An 18,306-nucleotide genomic window follows, 5' to 3' on the forward strand; every position below is an offset into this window, starting at 1 on the left:
AGTACATAAACAATTAGATGTAAAAAGTTTTCTCCTGCTGTACTTCAATCCCATGAAATATTCAAGTAATTGTCATTATCAATGAGGCTAAAAGAATAAATGGATTCTTTTTTTAAAAAAAGATTTTATTAATTTATTTGAGAGAGAGAGCATGAGCAGGGGGCAGGGGCAGAGGGAGAAGCAGACTTCCCACTGAGCAGGGACCCCCATTCGGGATTTGATCCCAGGACCCAGAGATCATGACCTGAGCCAAAGGCAGATGCTTAACTGACTGAGCCACCCAGGCACCCCAAGAATAAATGGATTCTTAATGGGGGAGGGAGAGTCAGGGTGGAAACAGATGCAGATCCTCAGACATAGGGAAGTTAAATGATGGAACCAAAGTTCCAAAGCAAGAGGTTGAAGTCCATCTAAACACAGGTCTCCTTGGGCCCAGATACGCCTGCGCCTTGTGACAACATGGTATCTTTCAGATTTCAAATGAAGGCACACCACTCTCTCCTCCCCTCTGCCTCTTCTCTCTCACACACGCATGCACATACACACATACACACACCACATGGATATCCTTGTCAAAAAACTTGCAAGTATTTGGCCCCCACATGTTAAAGGAACATTTGCTTAAGAGTCTTTGGTTTAGAATTTCTGTTCATTTACTTCTGGGCCTGAAAAACACAAGTTAGATGACCTTTATTGCCATTTTATCCTCTCTCCTTCAAATGGACCACGACCTAATTGTAACTCCTCAGGAGGCAATGATGTGTGCCTGTCCCTGGGCCAAGTGTGCATAAATGTGACTATCTGTGCTATCTGTGGACATTTCTAAGAAGAGCTATGCCTACCTCTCAGGGACACCAGGCCTATTCCATTCCTTCATCCAACTCGAGAACATTTTTTTATGGTTAGTTTCTTCTTCAGGATCTTCTTTTCTCCTTCATTCTAGTTTAGTCAAGTCAAACTCTAAGGAAATGTCTTAGGATCAGTTGTCTGGAAAGCGCAACAGGCATTGAGGAAACCTGTCCATCTAGACCCAGACCATTCCACAACTGATCCCTCAGATAAAAAGGGTGCATTCGCCCAGGTTTTCCTGAGGTGGAAAAGGGAAAATCCCAAAGTCTTGCCACCCAGATCCAGCAAGAGATCAAGGTGGGGTCAGTGCCACCTTGAGGTTCTCCAGAATAAGGCCAAACTCAGCAAATAGGTTTTCCAGATGAGGCTAGCCCGGGTGAAACAGTGGCCACAGGACTGGTCAGGCCAGTTCCCAGAGGTTTCTGGAGAGGCAGATAGGCAACTGGTACCACTTCCCTGGCTAAGAAAGGCAGGAAAAAATGGGCTTCCCGGTAAAGGCTTCACCCCTGTCCCTGGGGCTATCCCACACTATGGTCAGGTCTAGTGAAGAAGTGGGGATGGTGCAGGGAGTTAGAGAAAAAGGGCAGGACTTGGGACCACTGGACTGTCTATACATTTCACTGTGGTGGTCAGTGCAGAGAATCCGAGTGGAAGTGCAGGGGCCTAGCTTCCCCTACTCAAATCACCAGGCCTTTGCAGCCACTGCCCCTCCCACTGCCTCTGGGCAAAGTTTTCCAGTCCACAGATGATGCCTGCCAGACCTCTTACTAGAGTCCCTGTACCCTTGACAAGGACTGGGATAGAGCCTGAGGGTATCTTCTGATCATTAACTCTTTCTTGGACCAAGCACTACCCAGCAGAGCATATTTCCATGGCATTCAAAGAGTATTAATGTTCTTGGCACCAAAAACTTACGTCCTTTCATTAAATATTCAGGATATCATATTTTTCTTGATTGCAGGCAAATCTAGGCATTGCAAAGCTCAAATTGGATCCAACCAGAGTTTCCAGTGGTTTGTAACATTTTTGTTGTGAGGTTATGAGAGGGAGGGGATAAAGAAAAAATAATAAAATGTTCTGTTCTCAGGAATTTGATATTCTTATATAATTATAATGATAAAAATCATCTTAACACTCCACAAAGACTAACCAATTCTCCAGAGAACCAATATCAGGCTGGGAAGCTTGTTTGGTGTGGATAGGGAACACGAGAAGACTGGAGTGGGAACAACATGCAGGCAAGTCATTCTCTAGGTAACCACCCTTAGGCTGGCACTTCTCATCTGAATCATCCAGAACACTCCTATCCACTGTTGAGCCATGACTGAGGTCAGCAGTACAAGCTCCTTGTCCATGATGCCCAAGATGGTCTGTGACAACCTGATGTTTGATGTCCACCTCTACACCAATCCTAATGTCACCTGCTTCCTTCCATCCTTGTCTTGAACATGACCTCAGGTCTCTAGAACCTCAGGTCTCAGAGAAAGGCTCTCTGCTTTGGTGTCAGTGCCCAGAAGGTTCTCAGAAAGCCAAATTGTGAAAGCTTCAGTAAATTTTATCTCCATTCACCTACCCTTCCACACACATACTCACACACGTGTGCACACACACACACACATACACACACACTCCTTAGTCCACCACCCTCTACCTACCCTTATGCTGCCATCATTCCCACCAGCCAGGCTCACCATCTTCTTCCTGTTCTTATGTTCCCCAAAGAAAGTCCACCTGCTCCTTTTACATCCATTCAGTATTCAAGTGGCCAACCAGCTATTTTGATGAATAATCTATGTGAACAGAGGAAAGCTAGAGGATTCAGATTCATGAATCCTATTAAAATTAGGTGTCCTAGGACCTCCATGCCACCTCGACTGTCCTAGGCAGCCACCACTGTTCTCCCACACCAGCTCTAACTTCACTGCCCCCTTGACCTAGTTAGTGCCTACCTCACTTTAGCAAACTCAGATCTGGGGAACCTTTCTCTAAAACTGCTGATCACTGCTGGCCCCTAACTCATGCTTCCTGACCTCAAGCATATTCCCTCTGAGACTTAGGAACCCTCACTGATATCTCTGCTGTCTTCAAACTCAGACTATACTACAGCTGCCCTCATCTGTCTCAGGCTCCAGCACAGCCATCCCGGACACCCATAATATCTCCTTTTTCAGTTCCCCCCACCATCACACTATATTTCTCATCCTCTGCTTACTTTTGGTCTACCTCTGAGTTGTACCTCCTTAGCTGGGGTTAAACCTCCCGCTCCTGCCCCTCACCCCACTGCCTACAGCCTTCTTCCAGATCTGCTTCATCAACAGCCCCCTCTTCTGTGTCCAGCCTCTCATGTGCCAACAAATCCATCTCTTCTTTTCTCCTTCACAGTCAGAACTCTTGAGTGGTCCACATGTGCCTCCCATCGCACCCTGCCATGACTCAGCACTGTGTAGTCTCCTTGACTACACAGTGATCACTCTGAGCCTGTTCTCAAAGTCCACTGCTGACACCCAAATCATCAAATCTAGTAAGATTTTCTCAGTTCCTCTGCTCCATTGCATCCCCTTCTTGTCTTTTGAATGTAAGGGCTTCATCTTCAGCTCCTTCACCATTTTCTTCTCTCTGTTCCCTCTCCCTAATAATTTCATCCATTTCCACAGCTTTAAATATCACCCCTAAATTAACTCTAATTCTGCACATATGCTGGGTATCTTCCATTTACCCTCCAAATCCACCCTCTACCCTTCCCACCTAGACAACAGCAAGGGGTTCCGTTAGCCTCTGGCTTTTGTTAAGAATAGCCCTTCTTCCCTCTCATGCCTGAACTATGGCTTCAGAACTGTACCCTGCCTGCAGTCTTAGCACCCGCACCTCATCCTTTACCCCCCCCCCCCACCGCCTCCCTAATCTTCTGGAAGAGCAGCTCTTACCACACCATTCCTCACTCAAACATACCTGGCCCTCCACTGCCTACCAAATGGGATGCAAGCTCTTCAGCCTGACACAAGGCCTGACACATTATCCCTTTCCTGCCATCCCAACGTTCTCTCACTTCTTCCCGTATCTAACCTGTGCTCTAATCCAATTCAACTCACTCCTTTAAAATCCAATGTATATGCCTCTCAACATATTATTGACTGTGCCATTCTTTCTGTTGGGAATGTACGCCCTTCCTCTCTACCCCATTTATGTCCACCCTTCAAGATACAGCTTTGTCATCATCTTTATATATGCTTTCTCCACTTATTCCATCTAACTGTGTCATCCTCCTTCTTTACACCCGTAAGCTTTTCATCTTTACCTCCCTGTAACATCAAACATATTCTGCCTTGCATTTTATAGTTGTATCTGTGAACGTGGGTGTGTATCTTACCTCCTACTAGACTATATACTCCCTAAAGGAAGGGATAGTTGAGAGCCTGTAATCTTGAAGGTCTCCCTGAATCTAGAGATCCCAAGAGCAAACTGCCTTACAGATAACAGATGCTCATAACTTTCTGTGAATGACCAACCATCCAAATTCTGGAAAGGGGAAAAAAAACAACTTGAAATTATTTTCATTGCAATTGGGATGAGACAGCCCATTTCAGGGACATTTCACAGTCAACTTATCTTAGGAAAAGGCTTCTTATCTCCTGATCTTTCAGACAGCTGGACATAGGTCAAAATTTTTGCCTATTAAATAACTGAAAAACAGAGCCACAAGATCCTATCCACTGCAGACCAAATATGAGATCTGAGTGACCGTAATCCCCTTGGAGTGGAGCTTGGAACCCCAGGCTGACCTGGCCACCCAGACATGACAGCAGAGGCTTTGACTTTGGAGAAACACTATACAACATTTTAGCTCTGGACAGTGGCCAAAACACACCTGTAAGCAGGACCAGGGAGGGGATGTGAAGGCAGAGCCTACAAGGGAAGAATGTGCTCATAGTTGGATTAAACCAAGTGTATTGGTCTTCAAAGTGACCTGCATCTTTGTCTTAGCATACTGAACTCTGCTAATCTGAGAAGGATACACACACACACACACACACACACACACACACATTTATGGCCAGGCTGAACCCACCAATCAGAGAGCTTGGTATGGGACAAAAAGATGCACAGGCTCAAAGTCTAACATACAATATTCTCTCAAAAAAAAATAAAACTGATGAGTTTTTTTTTCCTTCCCTAACAAGGCAAATTGTTCAAATTCTCTGAGTCCACCTTTCTTTATCTGAAAAACTGGGAATAATAACACTTGCCCCATGACTTCAATGGATTTTTTTTTTGAAGAATGGCTAAAGTAGTAGACATGAAAAGCACTTAAAAGGTATTTTACACAATCAAAATGTAAGGTGATATTATGACTTTTAGGTAAAACAATTACCAAAAAAAAAAAAAAAAGCCACCCCAAGATTGGAAAGAAGTGTCCTGATCATTAATTGGACCATTAATTCCCAACACAGACCCATCAAGTGTTAAAAATTTCCCCTTGCTTATCCAGTCCCTTCTCCCTTACTCACCTCCCTCTTTTCCTGATTCTCTCCCGTTTCTCTTCCATCACACTTTTTTCTTCCCTTGCCTAGACTTCAAATGTTGTGAGGCATAACCAAGAGCCCTGGAACATGGCTTTCCTCTGAGGCAGCTCCAAAGCTGGGAAACAGAGACCCCATCAACAAAGCCACACTGCCCTTCCACCAGGGCAGACGCACAGCAGCCACCGAGGAGCACGCAGCCCAACCACACAGTAGGGGGAGGCAACCTCTCCCAGGGTCCTCATGGTTGTCAGACTGGATCCTGCTCTCCACAGGCGTGGGTGCCCCTGGACTAGACAAACAGGCAGAAGGAGAGACAGAGACAGACAGACGAAATAGCTTTGTCTTGCCAAACACCCATTTCCTGTCAAGTCACAAAGCCCAGTCAGCAAGGAGGTAAACGCTGAACTGGATCTAGAGACCTTCATTATTTTTTTGGAATGGAGGCAGCATCAAAAGGCAGCTGCTAGATTGTTAAACACCTAATTGGAGTCAAATTTCTGATATAGGCACTGGGAGCCCAGAGAAAACACTTGATTCTCATTACTGACACAATGGAACTTCCTAATACTGTATTCGTCTCTGCACAGGATTCAAACATGGGGAGCCACACTGGAAGACAGGCTCTTAGAGCTAAAAAGTCATAAATTCAAACCCAGCAATGTCCTCCTAGGTATATGCCCAGAAGAACTGAAAACGAGGATTCAAGCAGATACATGTATCCCAAGGTCCACCGCAGCATTATTCACCAGAGCCAGGGTGTATGCAGAACCCAAGTGTCCATCCACTGATGAATCGATAAACAAAATAAGGTATATTCTTACAATGGAGTATTATTCAGTGATGCAAAGGAAGGAAGTTCTGACACCCACTACAACATGGGTGAACCCTGAAAACACACTCAGTGAAATAAGCCGGGCACAAAAGGCCAAATACAAGGACTTATTGTAGATATTGAGATATGTACAACAGGCACATTCATAGAGACAGAAAGTAGATCAGATGTTACCAGAGGCTGGGGAGAGGGAAGAATGGGGAGTTATTGCTTTGCAGTTAGTTTCTGTTTGGAGCGATGAAAAAGTTTTGTAAGTAGGTAGTGGCCACGTTGTACAACACTGTAAATTAATGCCACTGAACTGTAATACTTGAGAATGGTTACAATGGCAAATTTCGTTACATGTATTTTACTACACTAAAAAAAATTGTAAAGGTTATCATTCACATCTTCTTCAACTCTCAGTAGCTGTGACTTGTAGACTTAGCTTTAGTGAGACAGTTAAAAGAAATAAATCTTAAAACCATTCTTTCCGTAACTGAAAGTGCTTAATCTCACCTCCAAATGACACCCAAGTCCGTAACTAATCTCATGCTTCCTTTTAACTGAATCATCTATCATACAGATTGTCACGACATACCTACCTCTGAAATGCGTGAGATGTGCTGCCAACCGCTAGACCACACAGATGAGCTCCAATTATAGAATTATAATTGCTCACAATAATGCATGAAAAATCCATACAGACAGAAAGTAAAGGCATGATAGCCAGGGGCTGAAGGGAGGAGGAGATGAAGAATGACTGCCAGTGGGTGGGGGTTTCTCTTTGGGTGATGAAATGTGCAGGAATTACACAGTGGTGACGCCTGCACAACTCTGTAAAAATACTAAATACCACTGAGTCGTATACTTTAAAGGGTGAATTTCATGGCATGTGAATTATAGCTCCACAAAGATGTTATTTAAAAATAAATAAACAAATGTATAATGCATGAAGTTCAGGGAACTCAGCTTGCAAGGATGGTCCCCTGAACTCCTCAGAATCTTGTTTGAGTAAGGAGACTGTCTATTTACCAGGAGGGAATTACTAAGAGTGGGTGGTAAAGTGAGGCCACACCAAGAAGTGGTCATCCCAAAGCCAAGACTGAGTAGTCTAGGTCTTCCATTAAGGTCTACAGAGGGATCTGAAGAACCAAAGAGGGCCCAGCCAAAAACCATGGGCACAAATGAATAGCTAAAGAAGGGGATTATGAGGAGGGGCATGCTGAGGGACCACACAGCAGCCACCAGAGGAGAACAAGTCTTCAGCTGCTTCTCCACTTGCCATGACCAGCCAAAGCCAGAGTTTCCACGTAGCAAATCCAGGCAAAGTTCTATGAGGCTAGCCCAAGGTAGTTTTTCCCAAAATGGATGGATAGTGAGTTCTTTCTCTTCTTCCCCATATGGAGAAAGAAAGAACAAATGCTTTGAAAGTCTAACAGACCTGGATTTAGTGCCCAGCTCCAATACTGTCTGGGTGATCTTGGCCACAACACACAAGATCCTTGGTCCTCGGTTTCCTTATCTGGAAAATATCAGTACCTGCTCCACAGGACTGATGGAAGGACAAAACGATACTAAGCGCATGAAGCCCAAAGAACATTGCTAGAGACACACTAGGCATTAAGTGGCAGTTATCACTCCTGCCCCATTCTCAAAATATAAAAAGGAAGAAGTTATAGTTCAATATAGCTGATTTTTTAAAATAAAAATGAAAGCATGGATGACTCCACAGATCATAGGACCTGAGGCTGGGAGAGAGAGGGGGCACAGTGTGGGGTGCAATGTGCAAACTTAAATGCAAATTTTCCAGCACACTTTTTAATGATGAGATTATTTTTGCCTTAGGAAAATAAAAGCTAATCTTAAGATGTGAAATTAAAGCCCTTTCTTATTGTGATGTGTCTCAGTGCTGTATGGAACTAGTCCCTCTCTTTATCTACAAACCTCCAGCACTTTTACTATATATAAAAAATTAATTGTTGTGCTTTTTTTTCCCCAAAGCCAAGGTTTACATTTGAAGCAAAGTTTTCTTTTCCAGGCAGTCTGTCCTTCTGTACTGAGGAGTTGTGTTTAGGTTTGGGGAATTCATGCCGGAAAGCAAGGGGATGTTTGTTTGCCCAGGTGGTGTCCTTCCTGCTCTCAGTGGCCCTATTTCCAGATATTTGGACCATCAAAGGACTTCCGACCAGTTTGGCTTTGGACCTTAGGCTGAAGGCAGGGAGCCTTGTGCCGTGGGTGGAAGAAGATGACGGTGTGGCAGGCAGACAGCCACTGGGCCTAAGGGGAGCCTTGCGTCCCCAGGTCCTGACTCTCTGGTTGGAAACAGCAGTCCAGATGGTCCCCCAGTCCTGGCATCCTACTGGCCTCACACTGGGCAACAGTTGTGAAGAACACCAAAATACCAGGCCTATCTGGACTGATTTTTCACTTCCTTGATTATTCTGGTATCAGCCAGACCATCTCAGACTCATTTCTATCCTTGAAATTCTGAATCATGTCAGTCACCCAACAGCACCCACAAAGTTGTCTGAAACACTTTGAAAGTTGTTTCATGGCCCTGCTTTTTCAAACCCTAGTGGTCTGCCTTCTGGTAGGAATGACTGATATCCACACAGTGATTTACACTCATTCTCCCATCCAGAGCCTCACAGCTGCCCCGTGAAGCGGACTGGCTAAGGATTCTTATCTCCATTTTATAGATGAAAAAATGTAAGGCTTGATTCCTTCAATACTCTCAGAGAAAAAGAGGAAGTCAAAGAATGTGACCCTGGTCATTTTTCTAGCTGTACCCTTATTTATTTTTATTTATTTTTCTTACTTTTGCTAACTAACAACTTTGAAAGCTTTCAGCCCAACATGGATTATTTTGGAAGGACACAAACAATGTAAGTGACTGAACATGACACAATGGTCACAAAGTAAACACAGCTTAATTGAGTAATCAAGCCAACGTTTCTGCCCACAGGCTATATGGGGAGAACATTCATTTAATGTCTGGATTTTGGCGTGGTTCTCTAAAGGATAGGACACAAGATTATTTTATTTTCTTTTTAGCTAGGTTCAAGCAGGCAATACCAAGTGTAGCCAAGTGTATTAAAAGAACCCCCCCTTGGCAAATTGGCAGCACGAATATTTCATGAGATTATCACAACACTATGTTCTGAAAGGGTGGTTTCCTCCAGCGATCTCAAAGGCCACATCTCTAAGGGGGAGTCTAGCCCATGCCTCTGCCTTAGAGCTAGAAACCAAGCCAGCCTCAAAGGCCTTCCAGTTTTCCATGTATACGAGCATCAAACAAGGCAGCCAACAAGTGCTTCGAGGATTATGGGAGCAAAAGGCAGGTCCTAGATGAACTCCTTTCCATGGGCTGAATTTAAACCGCTGCTCCTTATTTAAATATCTCCTGGGAAGAGGGACAGGGGTCCTAGGAGACCGACCCCGACACGGAAGCATGGAGAAGCTCTTGTTCTTTCAACTCAGGTGGAGTCCATGGCAGCCTGTCCTCTGGCCAGCTGCAACCCAAATGTGCCATGGTATCTACCCTGCAGTTAATGTGTGTCCCTGCGCTGACCAACCGCAAAGCTGGCTGGTCCACAAAGAACTGCCAACAGTTCACCAAAGGGAGTCATACAGCACAGCCTCCCCTCTCATCACTCTGCTCCCTCTCAGGGGCTGAAATGAGCCTAGAGTGGGACAGAAAGGGAGCAAGCAAATAAAAACAGCTCAGAGCTATATTCGTCTGCAGACAGCATAGTGATCTGAATTTTGTTGGAGCTCCTCGTGGACGTGTATGAACTTTTACTCTACGGTCTGAGCAATTATTTTTAAACCCTTCCAATGACAGATACCCCCACTCTGCTTCCACGTCTAGCATCTCAGAAATGATCTTACACCAGTACAAAGGCAGGACTGGAAAGGGGTAGAATAGGGGGAGGTTGAAAGGTTTAGTAAGCAAAATTTTACTAGAAATACTAAGCAATGCCCTCTTATGGGTTTTAACACATGCCAAGTGTGGTCATGAGAAAACAGGAGCAAAAAGAGCCTGAAGACCTTGTTCTCTGTCACATCCCTGCCTGAGTGACTCTCTCTTCGGGAGCCTCTGTTTTCTCAACTGGAAACAGAGTTTGTCTAAAAGTTCCTTAAAATGCTCTGATCCTAGAAAGTAAATTCCCAAAGAGACATTACATTTATTCTATGTCTGTTTGACAAGTGCTTCAAAGTTCATGAATCTAGAACCATCCCCTCCCCACCGTCTCTCTGTCTCTCTCACACAAGCGTGCACTTACACACACACACACACACACACACACACACACACACACACACACACACACATGGAGCCAGAAGACGTTTTTAAGTGAACATGTTATGGAGAGCAATGGTTTGGGGTTCTTGGAAGGGGAGGAACTAAAGGGTTCTGGCTTCTTGCCAGTCAACCCAACCTTTCCTCATCCTCTGCTCCAAGCCAGATTTACTACTCTTTTCATTCCCTTGGTCTCTGGGGAAGTAAGGAAGGGCCTATTTCCATCTCTCTTTGACTCCTGAGCTCCAGGCCCAAAGTGTTCTCCTTACGTCCCTTAAATCGCCACTTGAATTTAATTCACTTCCACAAGTTAGCAACCGTGTTCCCCAAATTCCCACACCCCGACACCCCCCAGTCATCTGGGCCTCTTCCTGTGTGCTTCTCCCGCCAGCCTGGCTCCCTGAAGCTCCCAGCCATTTCACAACTCTGCTTCTTTAGGAGGCCCTCCTGGGCTTTCACCCACACAGCGCACAGGCTAGAACTGCAGCGAGGCTCTCAGGGGTCCCTAGGCTCCTGGGAACCTGAGACTGCACTTCGGTTCCCTTCTTGCCACGAGCAGCTGTCTCCAAGGTCTTCTAAGCCATAGAGGGAAAGAAGCAAGGGCTGCTTCAAGGTTCTGGGCGTGCATCTCCATTGGGTCAGTAAAGCCTCGTCTTGAACACATAAGCGCCCCATCTGGAAATTAAGACACAAAGAAGGCCTCTCCCGTGGTACCTGGCCTTTAGGTTCCAACAATCATATTCATTGCTTCAGCCCTCCATTTTGCTTTTTCTGCCACGGTTCGGTTAAAGTCTACAGGTCTGGCTTTGAAACAGTACTGAAAATCATTCCATTTTCCCAGAGGGATCCTGTCACTTTTACTTGTTTTATACAGTATCCAACCTTGAGGTACATGTAAACAGGTGTTTACTAAATTATTTTAATAATGACAGTCATGGCTTGGAGTGTTGTTTCATTATCAGAATGTTTAGCACTCATGGTGCTAAATATTTAGCACCTGATATTTTGCAAAACAATTCCCCATGCCTTTTTTCTTTCATCAGTCTTCTGCTCTCCTCCACAGTGCCCACCATTAACTGAGGCAACACTGAGGATGGGCTCTCAAAACAGACTAAACCAGCATGATTATTTTTCTGATTTGTCTTGTTGTTAAGTCTTCAGGTGTTTCCCCAAACAATCTATCCGCTTTCTTTAGTCTGTGTTGGAAAATAAAATTGTCTCTGGCTTTTGAATGCTGAGCACTGATTTCAGAGTCCGGCAAGGAGGCTTGGGGATGACCCTGGCTGACCTGTCACTACCACCTGGCAAATGGCTGCCTCACCAGGCAACAGGAATTACTGAAAAGGAAGAAGACACTATGGGGCACTCATTCACCCCTTCTTAGCACGGTGGCAAGGGTTCCTCAAACCTCAGAGAGTTTGCCACGACAACTAAGAAAGCCAAGTGAAGGAAGGGCTGCAAAACACCAGGATCTGGAAAACATCACTGAAAATTAGAACAAATCTCAGTTACTGCCTAACCTGGGTCTCGGGAGCTTGTCTGCCATTACCCAGCAGGAGCCCAGCTAGACTCATAAACAGAAATCAGCTGTGAAGTGTACCCAGTTGTTTTTGTGTTTTTTTTTCCCTAATAAAGTTAGGAAAACGTCTTCTTCCCTTTGAGCCGGCAAGCTTTGGAACCCTAGAGGCTAGGGTTTCCAAATCCCAAATTTCTGGTCACCTCATGCTCCACTGGGCTTGGAAACTACTGGCCCCTCTGGTTACTAAACCATCCATGGTAAATCAGGGAGAAAATTAATATACGGCCATAACAAGCTCGGCTAATCGCCCAACAGTCTCCCTCAAGGTTCAGTAGGATGTTGTCTGTGCTAGAGGTAAACAGAAGTCAGAGGTAAGAGTGTGCAAGAGCGGGAGAAATCCAAAGTAGGTTTGCATTACCAGAGGGTGGCAAGGTCACTGAGGGACTCAGTCACACTGGGGGTCCTCTGGTATGTGTGTGGTGGCATGGGAACACACACTGGTCTTTGGGGTTCTCTGAACTAGGACAGGTGTGGGCATAACCAAAGAGTCACAGCACACAAGAAATCCTCTCCAAACCCTCCCAATAGCCTTCCTCCCCAAACCCAATGGGAGTGCCCCTTTCCTGACTCCTAAGCCCTGGAGCGCCACCTACTGGGAGAGGCAGAAAGCACATCCACTTTAGATCTTCCTGCGACTGCGGTTCATTCGTTCATGCAGGCGTCCCTTCATACAGTCATGTATTAGGGGCCTGGAATGAGCGGGGACTGGTGCTAGAAGTGAGGATACAAGGATCAAGGATCAGCAGGACCTCGAAATCCCCATTCAGCGTGCTTCAGTGTAAGTCCAAGGTCTTAGATATATAGAAGAACCCACCTAGGGCAGTTTTAAGTCAAAGAAAATATTGCAGTAAGAGTTCAAGTCATCACCAAGACTCTGAGAGATGGCCGAAGGGGCTAACGGCTCACCATTTCATTTGCAAAGTACTATACCTATAACATCTACCTGTAGAGAACAATTCTCCACTCATATGAGGTAGAAATGTCCAAACAGTCTCAGGGGACTTCATTATCAATATTCCTCTCTACAAATTGCTGGGTCCCCAAAGTGCATTAATCTTTTATGTAATCTAAAATATATTCTCCTTATTCAGTGTGTGCATGTGTGTGTGTGCGTGCGCATGCACACGCACACACAATCACACACACATTTAAATACTTTTAGTGTGTGCTCTGTGGAAATCATGAATAATTGGTTCTTGTGATATAGTCTATTACACATTTTTCTGATACACTGGAAAGTATCAGAGCAATACTGGGAGTGATATTTAGAGCCTTAATAGCCCTTGTCCTCTGGTTTCCTCCATGCAGCATCCAGAGAAAGAAAAGCTAATGTCACACTTTCTATAACCTGCGCAAGCTGAGGTGCAAGCGACATTGTTGTATGACCATTTGTAAAGAGAGTTAACTGTGATCACTATTATTATTATTACTTTATTATGATGATTACTATTCTGCTGTATTGCTAAGTAGTTAAAAGAAAAGCACAGTGTGTCTTCCACTCCCAGAACACATGTTTCTCCCCTCTGCCTTGTCTCCAGCAGATAAGGGACATTCTGATGTTTTATTTGCTAAATGGTTGACTATTAAGAAACTCATTTGCTAGCTGGAGCCTGCAATGGAAAATCAGCCCAGAAAAGTGGGAGGTTGGCGTGGGACCAGAGCAGATAGGGCACTAGAGGTGAGGCGAGACCCACATGAGCCACTCCCAGCCTGAAACCCAGTGTCAAAAGCCAGTCCTTCAGTGAACCTTCAGGCTATTCCAGTGCCCTGATCACTGATCTCCAAACCCCAACCCTCAACACACACACACCACCACCAACACCACCACCACCACCAAAAAGCTGGGGAGAAAGGGTCAATGCATTTGGTGCCTTCATATTTGTCAGGAAGAGAAGAATGTAAAGCCCCGCACTGACAACTTTTTCGGTTCTCCACTCTTTGGTTCATCACCATCACTGATCTGAGGTAATCATCATTTGGCTTCTCTTCTCTCTCTCCTGAAACTCTAACCCCCAATTATGTTTCATCACCCCTTCGGTTATTAAACCACAGCAACCCCTTCCTTGTAAATATTCCTGTTTTCCAGGTCTGCCTTCTCTACCTCCATCACCCTCCATCTCTCCTCCCTGCAAAAAACCCTGGGCAATGCCAGCGACCGAGGGAAGGGGGATGGGAAATGGAGGGGAGACAGGGATCCTGGTGCTCTTTCACCTGAGAACCGCATCCAGGAATGGAGGCAAAATTGCTCCTGTGAATTATATAATCACTGCAGCTTCAAGGGAGAGAACTGGAATTCAGGTTGCCATAGTGTTTGTTGGCATGTTGCTGGAAAGGCAGAGCTCCCGGCCACCGCTCACTCCCTCCTGTCCCTCCATCTTTCTCACAAACCTCTCCAGGGTCAGTGCTCCTACTTTTAACGTCTGCTCCCTGCATTTCTGTGGGGTGGGGGGAGGGGGAGGCCGGGGCACAAAGGGGCAAAAGAAAGGAAAGGGGCTAAGAGGGGTTTCTCCCGCACTAAGAAGGGACCTGGTAAAAATTATCATTATGTGAATAATAATTCTTACCACGGTATACTGCCATTGTTAGTGACAGTAAGGACAATACTACTGAGATCCCCTCTTCGAGGCTGCTCACACTGAGTTGAGAACCTGGAGGGGAGACATCCATCCTCACTCTTCACAAATATCACCCTTTCCTTTGTGTCTCTCATCCTCAACCTCCTAGAGCATCCACTGCTCCACCTGCTAGGAAGGGACAGGGGAACAGGTGATGGATGGGGTCATGGCATAGAGAAATGCAGGGACAGAAGCTGCCCTTACGACAAAGCCCTGGCTCACCCTAGAACCCATGGCCCTTGACAAAATTCTTTCTACCGAAGGATCAAAACCCCCACACTGCCACCCCAGCTGGAAAGCAGAGGGACAGCTAGCCCCAAAATCAGTTTCAGGATGGACAGAGACCAGGCAGGTAGCTCTAAAGGACAGGGGCTCTGTCCCCAAATGGTGGAGATGGGGGCAGAAGGAGGAGGAGACTGTAAAGAAGAGACATGGAGGCAACCACTCCACCAGGCTGGGGTCCTCAGAGAATCACTTCAAGTACCCCACGAAGTAGCAGGACTAACAGCGACAGGTATTCAGGAGGACGCAATTGAAAGGAAGAGTGTAAACAGGGAGGCTTGGGAAACTGGGCGAGAGAAAGGGAAGACTACACCCAAAAGAAACAGAGAAAGCCATGGAAACAAGACAGAGAAGAAGCTGGAGGCTGCCACACTCCAGCAAGACCATCCCTCCACACTCCATCATAACCTGAGCTGCTGAGCAATGCCGAAACATAATAACTTGTTAATATGGGGGGAGGGGGGAGGGAGAAAGTTTCCAAGAAGTGGGGAGTTACCTGAAAGCCTTTCCCCCTCACTCGGGGGAGCTGGTGACACTTGATGCCAAGGATGGAGATGCTGGGAAAACACTGGGCAATAGTGTGGAGCCGCGTGAGCTCGGCACACCCTTTCATTATTGCCTTAAAACATGAAAAAGCAAAGCCCACACACCGCCCGAATTCTAACTGCTTACATCCTCAGGTGCTAGCCCACATGTGGGTGCGAATCAGAATACACGGGGTGTGGGGGCACTTGGGGTCAATGGCAGTAGAGAGGTGGGTGGGTGTAGGTAAGCCGAGGGAGAGAGGGAGATGGGGAGAGGGAGACCCAGGGAAAGAGGGAGGGAGAGAGGAGAAAGGGAGCCAGGAGAGAGGAGAAAGGGAGCCGGGAGAGGGGAAACGAGACAGAGGGAGCAAGGGAAACGGGAAAGAGGGAGAGAGGCGCCGAGACTCACATCTGCATCCCGGGCCCCCCACCCGCCACCTGGAGCGCGCTACGGGGGAGAGGGGGCGCCCGGCAGCAAGCGGGATGCCCGGCGGCGGCCCGGGGCGCGAGGCCGACCTGGGGCGGGGTGCGCGCGCGCGCGCTCCCAGCCGCGCCCCGAGCGAGAGGAGGGACCCCAGCCCGCGGGGCTCGGCGGCGCCGGCGCCCCCTCGTCCCCTCCCCCCCACCCCCCGCGCCGCTGACCGGGCAGTTGGGCTTTCTAGGCAAAGGCGAGAAAGCGAGGCAGAGCAGACACTTGGGGAACTTTTCCCCCTCGCCTGGAAATTCATAGGAAACACATGCTCTGGAGAAGCCGGGCACGGGAGGGGGAGGGGCGGGAATTTTCCGCTCCGGCTCGCGGGCGGCTCCGGCCCGGATCCCGCCGGGCTCCCGGCCGCTCCGGCGAGACGGAGGCGCCCCGCCGCCGGGCGCCCCTCGCGGACGCAGCCCGGGGCAACTCCGCAGGGACCGGCCCGGGGACCGCGGGGAGCGCGCGGGGGAGAGTGGGAGAGGGGTGGAGAGGGCGGGGAGACCGGGCTGGAGCCCCGGCGACGCGGCGGGGTCCAGCCTTACCTTGATGATTTTCCTCTGGAATGTACATCCTCGTGTTCTCATTGACCATGGACCAAAATTGTTTTAAAAGGAGAAGAAGCCACGAAGAGGAAGAAATGGCAAAACACCCCCAAGCGGGTCTGGATTAATCCCTCCTCCGAGGTCGGCTTTCGTGCAAAATTCAAGGAAGCCGTGGATCTGCAGTATTTCTTCTTCCCTTCTGATGATTACCTGATTCCCATTATTGCATCAAACACCAAAAACTGCTCCTTTCCACTACTGCCTCCTTTTGTGAAATTGTAATGCATCCTCAGTACATCCGGGCCCCTTCCAAGAATTTAGCACCGCACCTCTGGCGGCTACACCATTTGAAAAAATAAATGGAGAGAGGCAGAGCGAGAAGAGGCGGAAAGGAGGGGAGTGGGGGAGCGGCGGACCCCCGGACGGGGGAGAGAGGGGTCCGCCCGGGCCAGCAGGGGACTGAAACGTCTCTGCCCGCTCGTGGCGAGTCCTCCCCGAGGCCCCTGTCGGCTTTTCTCTGTCAAAAAGATCCAGCAACTCCTGAGGGCGAGCAGGCAGGAAGAGGCGCCGCCGCCGCTCCGGGCCGCGCCGCGCCGAGCGCCGTTCTGGCAGGGAGCTGTTTCTGCAGAGGCAGGGAGAGGGAGACACCGGGCGCGCGAGAGAGCGCCGCGCTCACTGCCGCCCAGCCCAGCCCCGCCGCGCCGCGCCGCGCCCGCGCCCTCCCCTGCCCGCGCCCGCCCGCCCGCCCGCCCGGCGCGCTGGAGGCAGACGCGCTGAACGCTTCCAGATGTGGAGGCGGCGGCGGCGCGCGGGGAGCCGGGCGCACGGCGCAGGGCGCACGGCGCACGGCGAGGACTTGAGCCCGAAGTTGAGCACCCGCTCGGGCCCCCGGCCGCGCCGCGCGAGCCAGCCTGCTGCCCACATGACGTCAAGGGGAGCGAGGCGAGGCGGCGGGCCGGCAGAGGGGTGGGGGGTGAGGGGCCGCGCGGGGCACCCCGGGGCAGGGCGGGGGGGGGGGCGCGGGCGGGCCGGGGCGCGGACACACCCCCTCGCGCCCGGCCGCCGGCGCCGCGCACCCTCCCACCCACCCCCACCCCCATCCCCTGCCCCCTGCCCCCGGCCCCCCCGCCCTCTTTATCCTCGGCGGCACCGGCGCGTCACTGCGCGGCCGACCACGACGGGAAGGCCTCTGTGAGCGGAATTCCAAGAGGGGGGAATACAATCTGCCCAACTACCAGAGTCTCTTTGCAGATCGGGCCACCGAACAAAACAGCAAAATGAGCCGTGATTCCGTGATTCTGTTTGATCAATTATAATCAGAGCGGTTGTAGAAGTGACATGTAGAGGCGAGGATGGGAAGAGGGGAGGGGAGAGAAAGGGCTGGAGAGGCGGGGCCTCGTAGGCTAGGCGGTGGTGCCCAGATGTCTGAACAGATTAATAGACCCAGGTTTTCTAATTCCTTGGAGGCAGCCGAGCACGTGTGCTACTAAGATATCCTTACCTACTCTCTTAATTATTTCTGCCACTCCCGAAGGAATCTGTTGAGCGCCTCTTCTTCCCGGAGAAGCTAACATTTCTCTCCATCACTCTGCAGCCACAGCAGGTTCCAGGGCACCCCCTGCAGGCCCGGGCTGCTCCAGAGCGGGCCTTCGACAGCCCTAGCAGGGGAACCTGCAATTCCTCTGGGAAAACCTTGACTTCCTGCCCTCAGACCGCCTCGCCTACCTTGTGTGATCCCATCTGTCCCCATGCCTTCAAGCAACTATCTATATCAAATTTGTATCTCCTGCACAGACCCCTCTTCCTGAG

General features: G+C 48.6%; 1 protein-coding gene across 15 annotated transcripts in view; it reads right to left on the bottom strand.

Moving 5' to 3' along the window:
* Positions 1-18,306, bottom strand: part of CACNA1C (calcium voltage-gated channel subunit alpha1 C) — a 734,056-nt gene that overhangs the window by 629,590 nt on the left and 86,160 nt on the right. For 6 of the 15 annotated variants that reach the window (XM_087855505.1, XM_087855499.1, XM_087855500.1 and 3 more), the window contains exon 1: positions 16,498-17,137. The exons of 4 other annotated variants lie outside the window; for them this stretch is intronic. In XM_087855505.1, the coding sequence (XP_087711631.1) occupies positions 16,498-16,546 (49 nt within the window). In that variant the 5' untranslated portion in view covers positions 16,547-17,137. Of the gene's footprint in view, positions 1-16,497; positions 17,139-18,306 lie in introns of those variants that run through there. 5 more of the 15 variants (XM_087855504.1, XM_087855498.1, XM_087855493.1 and 2 more) reach the window with 1 other exon arrangement.

This window comes from Ursus americanus, chromosome 25, assembly GCF_024610735.1.
Source record: "Ursus americanus isolate L20-20 chromosome 25, mUrsAme1.1.p, whole genome shotgun sequence".
Taxonomy (NCBI): Eukaryota; Metazoa; Chordata; class Mammalia; order Carnivora; family Ursidae; genus Ursus; species Ursus americanus.